Raw genomic sequence first — 20377 nt, 5'->3', positions numbered from 1 at the left:
CTGTGCGTCAGCAGGTGAGACGTACTTGTATCCATCAGTCACATCTGTCTGTCTTTCAGGTCATCTCCCTCAGAAACCGCATCGACGAGCTGCAGAAACAGTAAGTGGCCACTCAGAAGCATCAACCACAACATTCACAGAGGCATCTGGAAACAGCTGGTGTCTCAGTTTACATGCTAAAATCACGCATCGATTTTATTAATTGGTGTCTGTAATTCCATGGGTTGGATTATTGTGACCGAACACTGGAGGACGCTGTAGCTCCACAGATGGCATTCAGTATTATTAATAGTTCTGCTCTGGATGTGTAGATATTGTGTTGTAATATTTAAATAGTCACTGCACACATCTCACTGTGTTTTTGCGCTTTTTTGCGCTTTGCAGCAGCAAGAAAGGAGCCGCCTCGCGCCGCAGGAAGTGAGCGGCTCCTCGCTGCCGGTCAGGACGGACAGGAGGTGCCTTCCTTCGGCTACAGCAGCGGCTCATATCCCGACAACACCCGCAGCTCCGGAACTACGGCAACAAGTGAACGTCTTACCGCCTGTGAAAAGATTTCCTGGACAAATTCAGCTCCAACTAAGAAATGTTAAAAATGTCATCAGATTGTTTGTGTAAAAAATAAATAAATGAAGATGTGACGGTTCAGACAATAAAATGCTAGTTATTCATCCCCCAGACTGCACGTCCAAGTTTATATCCATAAATATCTGATCGACATAACTGATTAGTTCTATAACAGATCATCTCCTTTGTAGGGACAGAAGAAGAGGTCAAAGGTCCCAAACTGCTTAAAAGAAAGCTTTTCAGTTAATGTAGATTTATAATACAGGCTGTATTAAAGAATTAAAGAAAGCCATAGAAAATTTATACTCAGGAGAGGAAGTCAGAATTTAAATATTTCTTTATTAAAATGCCTTTCACTCATAAATAATATACAGAAACATATGACACAACAATCCCAGTATCTCTTGTGTCTGTATGTGAGTGTGTGTGTGTGCATTATATGAACAGGCAACTCTTATCTACAGATGTACAAAATGGTCCTTGGTCATTATGTCTGTAACAGAAATAATCTGCTCCCCCTACTAGTGTATGTACATTTGTGTATTTTTTTTTTCTGCTGAGCTTCATCCAACACATAGCAGCCTTCAGTTCATTTTTCACGCAAACAAAAAGAGAAACTGTAATAAAATTTAGAGAGATCCTGTAAAAAAAAGTGTGAACTCCAACTGTGGAAGGAACAGTTAAGCGTTTTTTCATTAGGCCTCCTGAACTTTCCTCCACAAAAATGGAGGGAATGAGTTTGTCTTTCTGTGGAATTTGAGTCCTCGGCTCCCTCAGGTTCAGAGTGACTCATAGCGGCTCAGCAGAGGGACTAGAGACAGAAGGGCTGTTATCAGGTGACCCGGGGCCCCGGGGGACCACGCTATCTCCTGGTGGGGCCACAGCCGGGTCTGTGCTGATCCGCTCTACGATGCTGGACAAACAGTCCAAACTGGAAATCAGGGACGGTTTAGTTCTGCTGCAATCTGTAAGAAACAGGAAACATTAAACAACAGTGTCAAAATAAAGGTCATACTGGAGGAGGAAATGGTCATAATTAAGTACAGACTTATCATAATAAGAGTGAAACTGGTTAAATGAAAGGTAAATTATATGACATGTTGGTCATATATAGTATAAGAATGTAATAACGTCTGGTGATGCACTGGTCATATTTAAAACGCTACTGATATTAAAAGAGAAAGCAGACAAATTTACACGCAATCAGAAATGAGTCATATTTAAACAGAAGACGAAGACGATGGGAAACAACTTATAATGAACCACAAAAGCACAGAGTAGAAGGAGAGACGGGAGTGGAAAAGTCATTGTGAAACCTACCGTGTGGTGTTTGGCTGGAACTGTCACTGTTTTCACTTCTGGTTGAACACGGAGAGATGAAATCCATCTGGAAGCACAGATCGATTGATTAGTCCTCAAACCAAACATTAGCGATCAGTTGGCAGAAACAATGAGCTCACACACTGCTTGATCAATAACTGTCCTGCAGAGTTTGCTCCTTAGGGCTGTGATTTTAACATCCAGAAAACATGTACGGTAATCTTTAATATACATTAATTCTCATCTTCATTTTACATTTTATCACGTTATTATCAAAAGTAAATACAATCAGAGATGTGTAAGTGTTGATCTTCTCAAATCTGCTGCTGATTTTTGAAACCAAACTAAGCAGAACAAAGGTATTTAAAAAACGCATTTTAAAAAATTATACACAAAATAAAACAGATTTTGAGCTTTGCATCTGAAACAAATATCTGCTACATGTTTGGATCTGATGCTGCATTTATTTCCAAATTCTTTACAAACTATAATAAATGCACAGCAAATCTATTTTAAACATTTAAAACCGACATTTCAAATTTGCATTTTGAAGATTCCATTCATCAAAATTAACCACTGTGGCCAGAAATAAATACCCCGGACACATTCTTTACATTTCATGAGGCAGCACATGAACTCAGCTGTTCTTGGACTCACCATGCCATCAGAGCAGTTGGAGCAGGGGCTGGAGACGTCCGAGTCCCCGCTGTAGTGTTCCAGCGGCGGGTAGAAGCCGTCATCCCGGCCAGCCCTCAGCAGCGCCTGAAGGGACTCAATGTAGCTGATTGCGTTGCGTAGGATCTCCACTTTTGGCAGCCGCTGGTTCGGATTGGAGGCTGTGCAGCGTTTCAGGGTCTCAAAGGCGTCGTTCACTTTACTAAGCCGACGCCGTTCTCTCATCGTTGCTGCTTTTCTTCTGTCTGCATGTGTTGTCTTTCTCTTGCAGGCCTTGCAGGCCCACAGCAGGCAGTGCCCTGCCTGGTGGAGGCCCCCTGGAGCCCTCACATGCTCATCCTTGGGGATGTGGTGGTGCTGATGGTGGTGAAGATGGTCTTCTGGCTTCAGCAGGCCAGCGTGCATCAGCCGAGCGTCCAGGTCATCGAAAAAGTTCATGTCACTGGTGCTGAAGCAGGGGTCATCGTAGAGGTCATCGGCTGAGGACAGAGGGAAGGGAAGGTCGGACAGATCCATGGGACTCTGCAGAGGATTCCCTGAGAGAGACAAGAGGACGACAAGGAGGAAAAAAAATCCCTCTGTCGGCTGAAAACAGAAAAAAAAGTGTCTCCAAAATGTGTTTGTTGAACTAAAAAGACAATAAAATTATTAAAAGAGAAGGGAAAAGAAAGGAGTCTCCCGTCAAAGTCAGCTGACCTGATTCAAAAATCTAGAAAAGGTATAAACAGTCTACTGAGCAGTGAGTGTTTTTAAAGGGTCAGTCTGTGTAACTTCAGCTCCCTTGGCTTTGGTTTGTCTTTTTAAAGGAGTCAGTGTGTAGGCGGGGCTGTGGTGTCACTGACCAATGGGCTGAGAGGTGTGTGAGTGTGGGGTGTGTGTGTGTGTGTGTGTGTAGGGTGTGGTGGGGTCATGGAGGTGAAACTCAGCAACAAAAAGGAAGCAATAAAAAAGCAATTTAGTCCATCTTCACAAATCCTTCACTTCAGTCTGATATTTGACTCTTTACTTTTAAATAAATATTCTGCATTGAGTGATTCTAATACAAATATATAAGATAGAAATAAGAATTGAATTAAAATAAAGAAATAAAATCAAGGGTTGAGATTTTAGGAAAAAAACAAAACATTAAAACTCTTGCACATTTTGTGATGCAGTTCTATCATAGTTTCATTAATTAAACAGTCAAACCAAAGCCATCAAAAAAGCTATGGGTGAATATTTCAGTACAATTTTCAGGTCGTTTTTATAAACCCTTGTTAAATTCATGTCACATTTTCACCTGGTAATTAAATATGATAACATTAAAGGAGACACAAATATGTGCTCTGAGGAGATATATTTAGATATATTTCATGGTTTAAGGCAGTTTAACAATGACACTATCTGATTTTCTGGTGCTCAGCATTTTTAATTGTTACCTCTAATTAAAAATCCATCAATAAAACCATCAGAGACTTTTGAACAGTTCTGTTAATTATTCACACAAGTGTAAGTTTACATAAGGGCACTTTTACTTCACTTTTGGTTCTTTGAGAAAATAAAATCCCTCCAGCTACTGAGTGCTGAGTCTGCTGTCCTGCTGAGGGGGTCATAATGTCACAAAGTCGTCAGGTCCCCGATCTGAAGTGGACTGGGTTTAGGGTTTTAGGGTCATCACTGGACAACAGTTTAAGACAATTTGTCCAAACAGGTGAAATGAACTCAACTCCCAGACTGATTGTCATTAGTGTTAAGGTTTGTTTGAAGTGGTCATCTGTTTTTTTTTTTCTGTTGTAGGTGTTGATGAACCACTGAAATCTCAGTCTTCTTATATGAAGTTGCTGAATATAATGTGTCTCTTTTACAGACTGGTCTCTCTGTTTTCTTTACATTTAGTTTGATGACAGTCTGACCAAACTCATAATTTAAATTTAACTAAAGAACCCCCACCCCAAAAAAAACTTCAGGAAATTTACATGAATAAGTGTGACAGTAATTATATTGTTATTTGATGAAGATTTTAAATAATTTCATAGCAGCATTGTTAAAAAAAAAAGATAGAGCCATTGCTTTCCATATGTTTGAGATTTTGTGTTGTTTAGTTTAGTATTAAAAGCCAGAGAATATGTCGACTTCTATCAGTCCAAATTGTGGTTAACCTAAGTTTCACGTACATTTTGATGCTCATTTAAGATTGAACACCATCTTTAACAGGACTTTTTTTATTTAACATATTTTCTGTTTATTTGTTGTTTTGTAAATGTGAGAAATTTCACAGCTTCAGAGGTATAACGCCGTGGTGTGGGACAGAACAGCTCAGATCGCAGACTCCTCACAGCTTAATGGGAAGGCACTGCGTTAAATTTAGCAGCTCGTGAAATCCAAGACAAGTGCCCTTCTTATTTTGGAACATCCCCGACTCTCACACCCCCTCCGTTCTTTGGGACATATTCAAAAGAACCAAAAGAACATGAACCTGATAGCAGAGCAGAGTTAAATGCTGCAATTAAGGTGTCACTCTTGGCGTAATTTTGAATTAGTTAAATGCTGTTTATGCAGATGTGAAAGATCACGTTCACATGATAAACAGACAATATCCCACATACAGTTTTACTCACAGTATGTTAGTGGCAATGTCACAACCGTGACCATCAAAAGTGTTCAAACTACTATTCCGTGGCATCCCCGAAAAAGGATTTTCAGATGCTGAAAAACTAATTTTGTCCATGACCTTACTGTTAATATTTCATTTTAATATTTATTTATTTATTTTAAATGTTATTTTTTATCACATACACACTTTACATATTTGCTTTGGACAACAAAAGTGATAATAGAGAAATACCAATGAATGAGTCAGAGCTTGATTTTTTTTTCCTACTTGGACTGAAATAATTTTTTTTTTTTTTTTTTAATTCTGTGGTTTGGACTCAGTGTGGAGGCGTTACTTTTTTCATTGAGGTTGCTTTTTAACAATGAGCTGACGTCATATTACTTTACATCCTGGTTAGCCTTTGTTCCACAAGCTCCTGTAATTCATGTTTCATCAGTCTTGCAAAAAAAATTAAGCATGTTTCTGAAGTTTACTGCGTAACCTCAATCCAGTACAGCAGTTGCTATAAGAAATGGAAACAGGATTTTCAGGATTTTAAGAAAGTTAAACAGTAGCCTAATTACTTTGTTTGCACAGAAATAACAACTTTCTAGTTGTCATCTCTAACTTTTACAGCATTCAGTTCTTAGGGCATATGGGAAATGGTGTTGATGGTGTGATGTTAAAGGCCACTAGAAAACATAAATACTGAATAGGCTGTATACACATTAAAAACTACCATCCTTAAACACAAGACATGAATCATAAGTCTGTTGAGAAAGGCTCTGTTCCAAGGCTGGACCGTTAGTTACTAGCATAGTTACACATCAGTGGGATTTTGAATGAGGCTTCTTATTGTTTAATGAGGTTTGCTCTTTAATGCCTCACATCTATATGTGATGAGTGTACAGTATAATTATACCCCTTCAACAGAAACAGTTTTTGTTTTTTTGTTTTTTTATCCCAGTGTTTACTGCTGTAAAATGTCGGACATTCACTCAAAGTGAATCACTCCTGTTCCTGTGATTCTTTGCTGGTATTTTTATGATGCTTTGTTGAGAAATTTTTTTTTTTTCAGACCTGCTGAATGACAGCCTCAACACTTCCTAATTCCTCAAAATCCTAATCACTCAGTGTGTGATGCATGAGAACAATACGCCTCCACACTCCTCCCCAAACTGCTTCTATAGAACTGAAAAGAAAAAACAATAATGGTACAAACATCTAAACACACTGAGATTATGATGATGACCTTAAGACCTTTAGCTAAGCTAAAGCCAACCCTCTAACATACCAATAGGATTCAAATTGGAGACTTTATCGTGTCCTGCTGAACCATCGCCGTCATTTCCCAGCTGACTGTTATCAAATCGTCTGCCCTCAATCCAGATTTTCTCTGCTTTTCGAGTCTGGCTGAAGCTCTTAATCCCATTTCTGTCTGTTACAGCAAATGTTTCAAGTTTCATAAGGACCCTTGGTATCCCACCAGGGACTGATGCCAAATCAGTTTATAGTGTCAGGTACCAGGAAAGGATATTTTATTAGGCTGTTAAAATCTGTGTGTAGTAGAGGGTTAGCATCTTCTGCTGTTGTGTTGGATGTGAGTCATATAGTTTTTACCACCTTAATTCGAACAGCTGAAAAAATTATTCTTTTAATTATTTTCTTGATAAATCCATTTATCATTTAGATGTTTGTATTTGATAATTCGCTGGTTTGACTGATTTTGTTCCAGTCATTTTAACAGATTAACCAGCAGCATTAACTCAGTTCAGCTCAGATGTTTTGTTAAAGTCTGTCTCTGTTAACTGCTGCTGTTGTTTTTCTTTCGAGTGAAAACAAACAAACAGTAAATCTTGGGTCCCGTCACCTGTCATCGGCGTCATCATCAAAGCTCAAACGAGGAAACCATGAAACCTCAATCTGATGTGAACGGACACGTTGGGACGCGCAGGACAGGGGGACAGCCTGTTGGACCTGGATGTGGATTCCAGATGGATCAGACTCAGAGGGACTCCCCAAACACAAACACATCAAACACCCCTGCCCCTCCTGTTTTATGACTCCTGTCCATGACTTTTGTCTTGTAATCAGACGACACTTTGTTGGAACCAGTTTGTTTCTTAAAGCGAAGCCTGACTTTAAGTCCAAGCAGCTCTAGAAAACTAGGAAGGGACATGAAAATTTTTTGAAAATATTTTTCTGTTTAATACATTCAACTGTTCTATTATATTACTTTGTAAAAAATCATGTCATTCATTTAAAAACAGCTTCATGTCCCATGTTTCTTTACATGGAGGTCTAAATCTGTTTTCTAAAAATGTTCTCTTTTTTTTTTTTAACACTACCAGAATAATTTGTTGAATTATTGTATTTAGTCATTTATATATTACTATATTATTCATGGCCTAAGAATTGGAAGAATTGTCTAAAACTTGGTGGTGGCCTTTAAAAACATATTATGTAAAACATTAAGTTATAAAATGCAAACTGTGCTTCAGAAAAATAAAAACACAAAAGACACAACCTCTGTGTCCTCAATGTGGTAGTGACCAGTCATTTTATAATAATAATTAAATTTTATTTTTGTATGCAGGGTTTTAAATTTTCTTCCGAAGTTTTCACACAACTCCCTGTGTCAGTCTTTGGGTGAATAACCAGGTGCAACACCAGTAATGTCTTCAATGAAAGACTAGTGGCCAAAAATGAAGAAACCCGATCTTTTCTATTTTTGATAATTTGATAAGAATCAAATTTGCACTGGTGCGTTCTGCCTCCAGGAAACAGCTGCATGCCCGCGCTCTAAGTGACACACTGACAAAAGCTCATACCTTCTCCTGACTACTCACCTTTTATACGTAACCGAACCGACAGAGACCACGTTTTTACGGACAGCTGCGGTGTGTCGTACTGATGTGACGCAGGAGCTGGAGCTGGAGTTCGACAGGTGTACAGCTTCTGTCTGATCAGGCTGAGTGACGCTGCCACTGTCCAACTGTGAATTACTACTTCCTGTTTGCGTGGTGAGGTGGTTGACCTCTGGACACACTGTGATGGGCATGACTAACTGCTCTAATGGATGTAAACAGCCTGCTGGGATGCACACACACACAGATTGGTTAACCATGCTGTACCTCGCCCCCTCACCTCCTGTGGTTTGAAATGTGGTCGTCACGTTGCACAGAATTAACTGTAAATTACTAATCTTCTAACATTATCTACACAATGTAAGGTGGTTAGTTGGAGAGCCTCAGGATTTGGATGTTCATAAAGGTCTCCTGGTTTAATCATCAGTAGAAAAAGACCAAAACTGGGTCGGCAAGTCTGGTTCTGTGATAAAAAGTCAATTATTGAAGCTTGTGAATGTAAAAAAGGAAAAATGACTCCCAACATGCATTTCAGTCACAGAAGAGTGTGGACAGGTATTCACCTCTAAACCAGCAGTCTGATGAGAGATGAGAGACAGGTGTGCTGTCAGATGATGGTCGGGTGGTGACTGGGGCAGGAACACAGCTGATGGGCAGAACAGACAGGCAGGTCGGTGGATTGTGCTGCAGGAGTTTCAGTCAGCACCATCAGACCTGCAGCAAACACGTCCCTACTGCTGCCACAGAAGCTCACCTGTTTATAATGGACAAGAGGCTGAATGAATGTATGAATTTATCATTTTTATGGGTTAATCCTGCCATCCATTCAGTGTCACAAAAATCCAGGTCAAGCTTTAATTATTAGAATTATTAGGAATTATTGTTATATACTGCTGCTATGTGCTGGAAAATGCAATGCAAGTCCTTATAAGCAATACTGGTTTTTCATTAAATGCAGCAATATAATTTCTATCAAATTTAATTCTACGTGGTTTTAAAAGGTCTTAGGAAATCTGAAATTTAACTTGATGAACCTGCAGAAACCCTGCAGTGACCACAGGTCATATTAAGTTGACTGCAAGTCATGGCAGAATTTATTGTGCTTCTTTTTTTCACCTATAATTCTCAGTATACAAGGAAACGAGACTGCGTCCCTTTAGTACGACAGTGTATACAGCAGATATAAGTGACTGTGACTGACCGAGGAGCTGGAAGTGGCTGCAGCATCTGAGTGCTCCGCCATGTCGTCAGTCAGCAGCTTTTTTTTCAACTGTCAACAATCTGTAAATGTGAGTCATGTTCCTGTTTGTTCACTGTCAGCACCACCCAGGCTTTAAGACATGACACGTGTTACGGTAACTTTAAAATGCTGTAATAAAACTGTAAATGCTATATTTTAAATTCATAACTTTAAATGTAGCGTAGCTGTAACCTAGGTAGAATAGCTGTATTGTAACTGCTACACATGCAGTGTGAGAGCAGGCAGTGTGTGTTGTGTTGCAGTGTTGTGAGATCTCCAACACAAAACAGCAGTGACGCCTCACTGTTTTCAGTTAAACTACAGTTTCAGTCACTGTTCCTGAAAGCTCTCTTGGTTTTCCCCTCTGTTATGAAACAGCGCTCGCTGTGTGAATCACCACAGAGACACCACAAAACCACAGACATGAATTTCTGCTCTCAGTTACATGGATTTTTGGTTCTATCTCACTACGTGTAAAACAGCAGAAAACTCCCATTTAGTGATTCAGTAGAATCAGGGGTGGAAACTAACAATGTACACTGACTGCTAAAGGGGAATCGCAGATCAAATGAGAGCTAATGTAGGCACCAGGTATTGATAAGAAAGACGATATCACAATTTTAATCCTTTTCTTTTGTCTAACTGTCCATTGTGAGTCCAGTGGTGCTGTTGGAAATGCTAAATCAGTGGATTTCTTATTTGCGTATAATTTTCAGGCACTTGGACTTTACTTAATTTTTCTTCCACTTTCTTCCTCCACTATATTTCAGAGGTGAATATTGTACTGTTTTTTTAATTTTCCATTACATTTATCTGACAGCTGCTTCACAGATTCATGTTTACAAAAACATGATTACATCATAAAATATGCTGCATTTTAAAACATTAAACTACTAAACGTGCTGTAAATATCAAATATTTACAGCAAGTTCCATCTCAACCAGTTACATTAACATGCTCCTCACATGTTAACATGTCAATACTATATTTTTACGGTGAAGTGTTTCTTACTTTGCTTTACTGAACACTTCTTTCAACACTACAGAAAATCACAATGAGTTTGAAACTCTGATTTACACTTTGAGCTTCTGAAACACACAGTCTCACACCTGTCTCACCTGTGGGAAGCTTTGTCTGTAGTTCAGGTGTATTTGGGTCTGTACTGGAGTCAGTGTTCATACAAACATTAGCCCCTGCAGTTCAGGGGCTAATGAGGCAGAAGAGTCCCTCTGCTCCCACCACTCTTCACTGTGCTTTGGTCTTGAGAACAGATCAGGTCTTCACTCCTCTCAGGGGTTAAAGGTTAAGTCAATTCAACCTGCTCTCTCTATCTGCTCCTGCTATGACAAAGCCATCAGGTCACTTCCTGTAGAGGGGGACAAATGTCCAGCTCCCACTCTCTGTCCCCAGACATCACCTGGTGGCCGGACATCAGCTGTTTTTTCACTCCTCCTCCTCGTGGATGTAAATCAGAGCGCGGCTGCCGTCCTGTTCAAAGACACAGTGAATGAAGTGGTGAAGGCGCTGATGTGTTTTATGAGCGTCTGAGCTGAACAGGAAGGAAGAGAAGCCGAAAAATTGACTTGTCAGCGTCTCACTGTCAGAGTTTGTATGCTGTCTCCATTTACCTTCACCAGTGTTTGATTAGTGTTAAAAAATGATTTTCTGTTTGCTTGTTGAGAGATTTCACAGGATATAGTACTATACATATTAATTCTATTAACAGCACATGATCGAAAATCAGAAAAGTGTCATCAATATTCAGAGTCTGATTCAGATTTCAAGAGATGCAACACAGGATCAGTTATGTGACTTACAGATCATGTCATAAACACTAAGTCTTTTTAAGACAGTGTGGTACCACATTCTGATAAGGTGCCATTCATAAGCTGTTACTAATGTCTTTATTAATGGTTAATAAGTAATTTACTAATGTTTTATAGATCGGTCATAATCCACCACTGACAACGAATTTAAAACCAAACACAAAATAAGCAGTTTTATAAATGGAATTTGGTACAGATGTCCTGCAGCACCTTTCTAGAAGTGGTTAAACAGTCAAACACTGGAAAGTTAACCCCACAGTTCTTCTTACTGATGGCTTGTAACTTCTCTATAAAACATTTTAAATGATCTATTAACTTTTAATAAAGCCACTAATCACAGCCCTTATAAATAGCATCTTATAACAAAGAGGTAGAGATGTTTTTCCACTTACTCCAAACTTACTTCTTGTTGATACAGAAATGTTTCAGAGAAATTAATCAGTGAGTTAAAATTTACATTTTTACCGCAAAACAGCAAGTTCTGGATTCTTTTAACCACATTTATGAAAACACTATGTACTCATATCTATACACACCTCATCAGTTCACTGTGATGAATTGAACTCCAGCTTTTATTGGTGGATGGGGGGGTTGCAGCTGTTGCAGAAGGATTACCACCAGGGCAAGCCGATCCCTCGCAGCGCCCCCACTCTCACCCCTTTAACATAACACAGCTCTACCCGTCTAACTCCTCCATGCCAGCAATGGAAAATGTTTGAATGAATGGACGCCGTGGCACCAGAGAACTCCGTCTGTGGAATCTAAGTGTCTTTCGGTCTCGTTCAGTGGTGACTCCGCGGTGCGTTCAGGGGCTCTTAAGATGCATTTTAACAATTAAAACCTTATGTTTTTCACTCAGCGGTCACCACTGTCCGTGGGTGGGTAATCAAAGTTTATAACTGGAGATCAGATGAGGTGTTTTTCTGGCTGGTGGACAAACCACCCACCCCTCCCACATAACAGCACAACTCCCAGAAGTCCCCGTGTTGTCATTTTGTGTTTAGTCATACTAATTCTGTCTTTTTTTTATTCTCTGTAGTTGTTTTGCATTTCATTTTGTAGTGGTTCTGAGTCTTGTTAGGATAGTTTTGCTCCTTGTCATCTTTCAACTGAGTTCTCTAACTTCCAAACAAGACATGTTAACAGTTATGACACCCAGAGGACCTGGTCCACGGCCCGCTCAGTAATCCTTCCATGGCTGGCACGTTGTAGAGAGTAAAAACCGACCATGACTTCATCTAGAAATTCAAGCAGCAACGGGAATCAGAGGACTGCGGCTGCATGAACAGGATACGAACTTCACCCGCCGTGCGTTCCCGACACTCGCTGAACAACACTGGCATCCGTCGGGTTTCTCTGCAGATGCCAGAGCCACGGTTCGGCACGTGGTTCCGCACGTGGTTCCGCAGCTACGTGTTCGGTGTGATCGGTGCTTTGGGCGGCGGCCCCGGCGGCTGGACGTCAGCAGCTGCGTCACCGCGAGCTTCACAACGTCCAGCCGTGATCAGATGATCACTATGTGCCCTTCTCAGTCCCCTCACTCCCCTCAGCGCAGGCCGACAGGAGAGGTGTGACAGGGTGAAACCAGGTCAGGCACGGGTCATTCACACCAGCCAGGTTTCCATCCGAACTTAGGGCAGGTTTCCAGAAAATGAGCAAAAAGAAAATGAAATTAAAAAAGAAATTAAAGCGAGTTTCGATCTGAGCAGATGGTTCATCCAGATAAACAGCTGGTGGCTCCAGTCACGTGCCATTAAACCATCGCAGAAGAAGAGGATGTCATTAAAACACGATCGGCCAAACATCATGAACATCATAATTTGACGAACATTACAGTTTCCTCGTCGCACCACACATCGTCTCCTCAGTGGACGTTTAATCTGACATTTAAAAAAAATTGTCATTTCAACAATAAAACTCGTTAAACAATTAACTGCAGATTTCACTTTGCTGAACACTGTTTACGCATTTAAAACTGCGGTTTGAGAGGTTTTATTAAGGTTTTATTTTAGATATAACGGTGGAAACAAATGTCCACGAATCTTTCTTCTTTCAAGATAACTCGATCCAGATTAACAAATAAATCCTCAAACTGTTTTCTAAGAACCAAAACAGCTGGATGAGAATTCACAGGATTATTTTATCCTGATAACACCCTGTCAGCCCGAGTTAGTGAAACCAGGTCTGAGCAGCAGACCCCGGGTCTCTGCAGGTTACTCTGTCTCAGGACAGAGTCGGATGTAAAGGCTGACTGCCCAGCTTACATGTCTGCTATAAACTGTTAGTCCCTGGATTTTGTGGGTCCACGGATCAGTATCATTTCCCCGTCTGCCCGTGCCAACACGCTGCAGCATGTAATCAGCCGTGTGCTGAGAGCAGCCGGCAGGTCTGGAGTCTGAGCAGACTGTGAAAGGCCAGTAGGAGAGGAGGAGCAACTTTACTGGCCTTACTTCCTCTCTGGATCCATCCTCACACATCTGGTTTAGAAGCTGATGGATACTGAACACCGAGTCTCTGAAATTAAAGAAGCAATTTGGCGACAAATGTCATTTTCTCACGTCTGCTTCAGAGTCAGTCTCAAAACGCCAAACGGCGAAGTCACAGCAGAGATTTCACCACGTTTCAGTGTTGACGTGAAAACTGAGACGTTGAGAAAGCTGCAAAACATGAAGTATGTCAAATTAAAGTATTAAAGCATAGACTATACAATTCCCCTGCGGGAAACCGCGAGAGTGGTGCGGTGTGTTGTACTGTCCCATTCATCGTCTGTACTGTTCCTGTAAAACAGAAACCAAAATATATTCATGACCTTTGTAAATGAAAGAATGATAAAAGAGAGGGTGGGAGAAGAAGAAGAGGGGGAGCGTAGGATGGGTAGAAAAGGGTCCGATTCACAGAGGGGAGAGAAATGATAAAAATGGGCTAGTATGGAAAATCACTGTAAGAAAGAAAAAAGGAAGAGAGGGTAGAAGGAGGATACAGAAAGGATGGATAGATGGGGGTGGGGGCACAGAGGGGTTAGGAAAGGCAGGAAAAGACAGATAAAAATGAGAAGGAGATCTTAAGAGGAGTTAGGGAGGATAAAGGATGGAAGAATGTCATAGTAGTGTGTGTGTGTCTGTCATTTAAATAAAATTCAATATGAACAAATTACTTTGGGTCTCTAATTACATCACATCCAGTTATATCCTGAACATACTTATCGCAGTTCAACACAGACTGACCAGAGACTGGAAATGAAACAGAGCATCAGCTAACAATCAGGAGAGAGCACAATAACAGTTAACACCGGCCTCACAGTACAAACTGAGAATGGTAACCCTTGGAAACAGCAGAATATCCCATTTCATAAGAACCTAAAGTTAAAACAATAATTTGCTATGGTTTCCTCTGTTAAACATACACATAATTCAGATGCAATACAGATTTGAAATTCATTCATAAAATCACTCATTTGGTAAAAATGCAGCTTTAAGACAGAGTCAGCAACAGACTGAATGAACAATAACTACTTACAACAGCACTATGTCATATTAGTATCACACCCTATGTCATATGAATCGACTCAGTTTGACCTTATTTCACTATGTAATGGTAAAGTTCTGGCTAACTGAATCCTGTTAATGACACCAGTTTACTGCCAAAATGTGAGGACTAAATAAAAGACAATACAAAGAATTAGACACTATAAAGTACATGATCTTCTTCATCCAAGTAACAAAATTAAATTAGAAACGTACGAGAAAGGAGACAAAGAAATCTTTGACTTCAACCTGTATTTTTTTTTTATTTAATTCTTTTTTTTTTTTAAAGATACCATTTCTTTTTTTTAAAAAAATGCAGATACCAGCACGTGTTAAGACAGTTTCTCCAGGGTTTGGATTCAGGTGTTCAACTTGTAGTATGTGAATATCACGTAGCTCAGTAGGAGCAAATGAATCATTATTGTTCAACCTGGTAAACTTGACAGATCCATTAGGTTTTCACAGTGGTCACTGTGTTCATCATCACCACTAGATGAAGAATGAAGCAAATATACCCAAACTGGGTGCATCTTTACAGTCTGAGCTATCTGAGTCGTCTCTCTGCCAGGCTTCCTTCCCTTACCCTGTCCACCACGCAATTAGAAAAAAAGGTACGAACTCTTGACACTTAAACCTGACCCAAATAACCCCACGCTGCTTGATACTGCAGTGAATCTTGTCCGCGGTTGACCGTACATAGCGCTTTACAGGGGCGGGAAAAATTCCCCTGTCGGGAGGCCTCCCTATGTGCCGACGCAAAAAAAACGTAAGAATCGCAAAACTTTTCCTCACCAAACCTACGTCAACCCAGAAAGGTCCTACTCCAGTCTCCCCTTGGAATGAAACTTGGCAGAGTGAGACGAGCCAGTGTTTGACCTCAAAGTCCAACTCACCCTCCCTGTACAATAAAGCTTATATCAAAATTTGGGTGGTGATGATGGACAGCAATGCAACTATGCTCAGGACACAGGCTGACCAATCCATCTACATCAGACCTGCCGATGTACACTCCACCATTTAATGATGGAAAACTTAACAACTTGCTGACCTAACAATGATTTTACTCAATATCAAAAAATTTTATCACAATTGTATCTCAGATGCCAATACAGATTTTAAATGCATTGATAAAACATCATCCATGGGCTGAATAACTGCTTGAGAAAGCCAACATCACAGATCCAGATGTGTTTCCATTTCCTTGTGTCCCAAGTGAAGAGCTGGTAAAACTTCAGTTCCAACAACAGAGTTGATAAATGGTCACAGTCTGTGCTTAATCAGCACTTGAGCTTCACTACACAGAAAATCAGCCCATCCACCTCCTAGATGTAGCAGACTCACTTCCTGGTCATGTCCTGTAGTTTAAAGAGCAGTTTGCAGACTTGTGCGATGTGGGCTGCAACAGTCCTTCAGTGGTGAGGTCCAGAGATCTAGGCGGTGTCCAGGGCTTGGTGGATCAGGTCAGGTCCCTAACCCTAACCCTTCCAGCCTTCCTTAAGGTTGGACATATGACTCAAACAGAGAAAAAAAAACAATCATTAGCAATAAGTAAAAAGCAAACGGACTAAAGCAAGCCTTCAACATGACCTCAGATCTCACCTTTGGTTGCCACACTCTCCCTTCCCCTGACTCTGGTGTTTGCTGCTTTCACAGACTGTTGTGGAACAGTGCAGTGCATCCCGCCCTGCAGGGAGGAAAGTCTGCTGGGAGTCTCCGAAGTCATCTATCCATCAGTCCATTAACTCGAAACTTCATCACATTCCAGTTCTGTATTGCCTGTGGAACTCCTCCTCAGCATGTTCTGCCGTGGTCTTGTGATCTTTGCAAACCCTTCCACAGAGGCTCAGCAGTAATTAGCAAGTCCAATGTCTTGACATACATGGCGACAGTCTGAGAAGACGCTATTGTCTCCTACTGCACTTTATACCTTTTACAGACTAATCATATGAACAGGTTGACAGCTCCATGTCTTGGGCTCAGAGACAGAAAAGTTCAAATATAAAGTAAGAAATATAAAAAAAAAACAAAACAAAAAAACACAAAAAAAACACAAAAAAAAAAAAACACAAATGATCAAGCACTACAGAATACAAGGTTTTCTTCATCCAAGTGACAAATATAAATAAATTCACAATGACAAAGAAATTTAAGAAAAAGGATAACTATGTAAACAAAAAAAAAATCACATAAATATGCAAAGTCAAACCAAAATAAATAACATGATAAGTATATGAAAAAGGTGCTAAATGAAAGAAAACTGACAGCATCAGCTGACAACAAGGGAGCAATGTGTGCAACATACAATGTAAAAGTAAACAGCATGGATAAACACATCACTGGAGATTCAGCCATAAACTAAAACCTCAGTTCACTCATAATCGAACTACAGCTGCTACACAATAGTGTAAGTAGAATTTATGGTCTGTCCAAACTTTGACATGTCTTCCTCACTCTGTTTCTTCTTCTTCTTCAAGCACTGGAACAAGGTCTTAACTGTGTCTTCCCCTCTAGTGTCTTTGACATGGTTTTTAAAACATAGTGAAAGGTTTCTCTATCATCTGTAAACATCTTGGCTGTCACTCTGTTCAGGTTTATAAGAAGTAGCAGTTCTACTTCAAGACAGAGCCTGTTTCCTTTAGACCTTCTCTTCAATTCAGCCCATGACAATGTGTCATTTCAAGTATGTCAATAGCACGTTGCTCAGAAAGAGCAAATTAATCATTAATGTTCAACCTGGTAAACTTTACACATCTGTTAGGTTTTCACAGTGGTCACTGTGTTCATCATCACCAGTAGATGGAGAATGAAGCAAATATACCCAAACTGGGTGTATCTTTACAGTGGTCTGAGCTATCTGAGTCGTCTCTCTGCCAGGCTTCCTTCCCTTACCCTGTCCACCACACAATAAGAAAAAAACGGTATGAACCCTTAACACTTAAACCTGACCCAAATAACCCCACGCTGCTTGATACTGCAGTGAATCTTGTCCGCGATTGACCGTACATAGCGCTTTACAGGGGCGGAAAAAATTCCCCTGTCGGGAGGCCTCCCTATGTGCCGACGCAAAAAAAACGTAAAAATCGCAAAACTTTTCCTCACCACACCTACTTCAACCCAGAAAGGTCCTACTCCAGTCTCCCCTTGGAACGAAACTTGGCAGAGTGAGACGAGCCAGTGTTTGACCTCAAAGTCAACTCACCCTCCCTGTACAATAAAGCTTCTATCAAAATTTGGGTGGTGATGATGGACAGCAATGCAACTATGCTCAGGACACAGACTGAATACTATTAAAAAAACAACTCTTACTTTGGAGAATCCCCAATCCATCTACATCAGACCTGCTTATGTACCTCCACCATTTAATGATTGAAAACTTAGCAACTTACTGACCTAACAATGATTTTACTCAATATCAAAAGATGTGATCACATAAATCACATAAATATAAAGACATATTTATTTTTTATATGTATGTTCTAAGGGCTGGGTATTGTAGTTTTTTTTTTAATTCTATTTGTTATTTATAATTTAAATTTATCAAAAAAATGTTTATATCTTACTTCTGTCTGTCAACTGTTCTGCATACTACGGTGCATTTTCTTCATTTTACATTGGGAGTTTGATTGTAACTAAAGGATTTCCCTCCAGGGATAAATAAAGTTTCTCTGATTCTGACACACATACAAAGAAGAATGTGTTTGTTTCTGAATATAACAAAAAAACAAAAATAGCTGGAAAACTCATTCATAACGCGTGATCTCTGAGCTTAAGGCATCACAAGGGAAGAGCTGGTAAAAGTTCGGTTCCAACAACAGAGTTGATAAATGGTCACAGTCTGTGCTTAATCAGCACTTGAGCTTCACTATGCAGAAAATCAGCTCATCCACCTCCTAGATGCAGCAGACTCACTTCCTGGTCATGTCCTGTAGTTTGAAGAGCAGCTTGCAGACTTGTGGCGATGTGGGCTGCAACAGTCCTTCAGAGGTGAGGTCCAGAGATCTAGGCGGTGTCCAGGGCTTGGTGGATCAGGTCAGGCCACAACATTCCCCTTCCAGCCTTCCTTATGGTTGGACATATGACTTGAACAGAGAAAAAAAAAAAAAAAACATTAGCCATCAGTAAAATGCAAACAGACTAAAGCAAACCTTCAACATGACCTCAGATCTTACCTTTGGTTGCCGCTCTCTCACTTCCTCTGACTCTGGTGTCTGCTGCTTTCACAGACTGTGGTGGAACAGTCCAGTGCATCCATCCCTGCTGGGTGGAAATTTAAGAAAAAGGATAACTATGAAAACAAAATAAAAAAACAAAACATACACATAAATATGTTAAGTCAAACTAAAATAAATTACATGACAAGTGTATGAAAAAGGTTCTAAAGGTCAGAAAACTGACAATTTGGGAGCAATGTGTGCAACAGACCATGTAAAAGTAAAGAGTATGGATAAAGAGAGCAACACCACTGGAAGTTCAGCCACAGAATAAGGCCTCAGTTCACTCATAATCAAACTACAGCAGCTACAGATTCAATTAAGCAGAATTTATGGTCTGTCCAAACTTCAACATGTCTTCCTCACTGTTTCTTCAAGTGTCTCCTTGCTGAATAACCACTTGAGAAAGCCAACATTACAGATCCAGCTGTGTTTCGTTTTAACATTCCTGAGACCGTGTTCTCTTGAGGCATCACAAGTGAAGAGCTAGTAACACTTCAGTTCCAACAACATAGTTGATAAATGGTCACAGTCTGTGCTTAATCAGCACTTGAGCTTCACTACACAGAAAATCAGCCCATCTACCTCCTAGATGCAGCAGACTCACTTCCTGGTCATGTCCTGTAGTTTGAAGAGCAGCTTGCAGACTTGTGTGGTGTGGGCTGCAACAGTCCTTCAGAGGTGAGGTCCAGAGATCTAGGCGGTGTCCAGGGCTTGGTGGATCAGGTCAGGCCACAACATTCCCCTTCCAGCCTTCCTTATGGTTGGACATATGACTTGAACAGAGAAAAAAAAAAAAAAAACATTAGCCATCAGTAAAATGCAAACAGACTAAAGCAAACCTTCAACATGACCTCAGATCTTACCTTTGGTTGCCGCTCTCTCACTTCCTCTGACTCTGGTGTCTGCTGCTTTCACAGACTGTGGTGGAACAGTCCAGTGCATCCATCCCTGCAGGGTGGAAAGTCTGCTGGGAGTCTCCGAAGTCATCTATCCATCAGTCCATTAACTCGAAACTTCATCACATTCCAGTTCTGTATTGCCTGTGGAACTCCTCCTCAGCATGTTCTGCTGTGGTCTTGTGATCTTTGTAAACCCTTCCACAGAGGCTCAGCAGTAATGAGCAAGTCCAATGTCCTGACGTACATGTAGACAGTCTGAGAAGACGCTATTGTCTCCTACTGCACTTTATACCTTTTACAGACTAACATCAAAAGGTTGAAAGCTCCATGTCTTAGGCTCAGAGACAGAAAAGTCCAAATGTAAAGTAAAAAAAAAAGAAAAAGAAAAAAAGAAAAAAAAGAAAAAAAGAAACAAAAAACATAAATGATCGAGCACTACAGAAAACAAAGAACAGAAAACTGACAATTTGGGAGAAATATGTGCAAGAGACAATGTAAAAATAAACAGCATGGATAAAGAGAGTAACACCATCACTGGAGATTCAGCCACAGAATAAAACCTCAGTTCACTCAATCAAACTACAGCAGCTACAAAATAGTTTAAGTAAATCTTATGATCTGTCCAAACTTCAACGTCTTCCTCACTCTATTCCTTCAAGCACTGGAACGAGGTCTT

General features: G+C 40.3%; 2 protein-coding genes across 9 annotated transcripts in view; one reads left to right on the top strand and one right to left on the bottom strand.

The window, feature by feature from the left end:
- LOC121178507 (troponin T, fast skeletal muscle isoforms-like) overlaps nucleotides 1-677 on the top strand; it is a 37754-nt gene extending 37077 nt beyond the window's left edge. For all 8 annotated transcript variants that reach the window (XM_041032867.1, XM_041032870.1, XM_041032868.1 and 5 more), the window contains 2 exons: nucleotides 60-100; nucleotides 385-677. In XM_041032867.1, coding sequence (XP_040888801.1) covers nucleotides 60-100; nucleotides 385-421 — 78 coding nt within the window. In that variant the 3' untranslated portion in view covers nucleotides 422-677. The remainder of the gene's footprint in view (nucleotides 1-59; nucleotides 101-384) is intronic.
- Nucleotides 678-883: 206 nt separating this feature from the next.
- On the bottom strand, nucleotides 884-8664 carry LOC121178594 (myoblast determination protein 1 homolog). Its single transcript, XM_041032875.1, has 4 exons — nucleotides 8562-8664; nucleotides 2542-3095; nucleotides 1885-1951; nucleotides 884-1529 (listed from the first exon to the last, which is right to left on the bottom strand). Exons 2-4 carry the CDS (start codon nucleotides 3073-3075, stop codon nucleotides 1354-1356), a joined length of 777 nt encoding a protein of 258 aa, XP_040888809.1. The 5' UTR covers nucleotides 3076-3095; nucleotides 8562-8664; the 3' UTR covers nucleotides 884-1353.
- Nucleotides 8665-20377: the final 11713 nt, after the last annotated feature.

This window comes from Toxotes jaculatrix, chromosome 1, assembly GCF_017976425.1.
Source record: "Toxotes jaculatrix isolate fToxJac2 chromosome 1, fToxJac2.pri, whole genome shotgun sequence".
Classification (NCBI taxonomy): Eukaryota; Metazoa; Chordata; class Actinopteri; family Toxotidae; genus Toxotes; species Toxotes jaculatrix.
The sequence above is the reverse complement of the archived record's forward strand: the minus strand, read 5'-3'. Positions and strand labels throughout refer to the sequence as shown.

What these genes read in the sequence shown, in the direction of transcription:
- LOC121178594 (XM_041032875.1), bottom strand. Translation starts at nt 3,075, where the DNA reads ATGGATCTGTCCGACCTTCCCTTCCCTCTGTCCTCAGCCGATGACCTC. An exon ending in CCAACTGCTCTGATGGCATG is followed by an intron (nt 1,952 to 2,541) that starts GTGAGTCCAAGA and finishes CTGTGCTTCCAG; the next exon opens with ATGGATTTCATCTCTCCGTG. An exon ending in TTCCAGCCAAACACCACACG is followed by an intron (nt 1,530 to 1,884) that starts GTAGGTTTCACA and finishes TGTTTCTTACAG; the next exon opens with ATTGCAGCAGAACTAAACCG.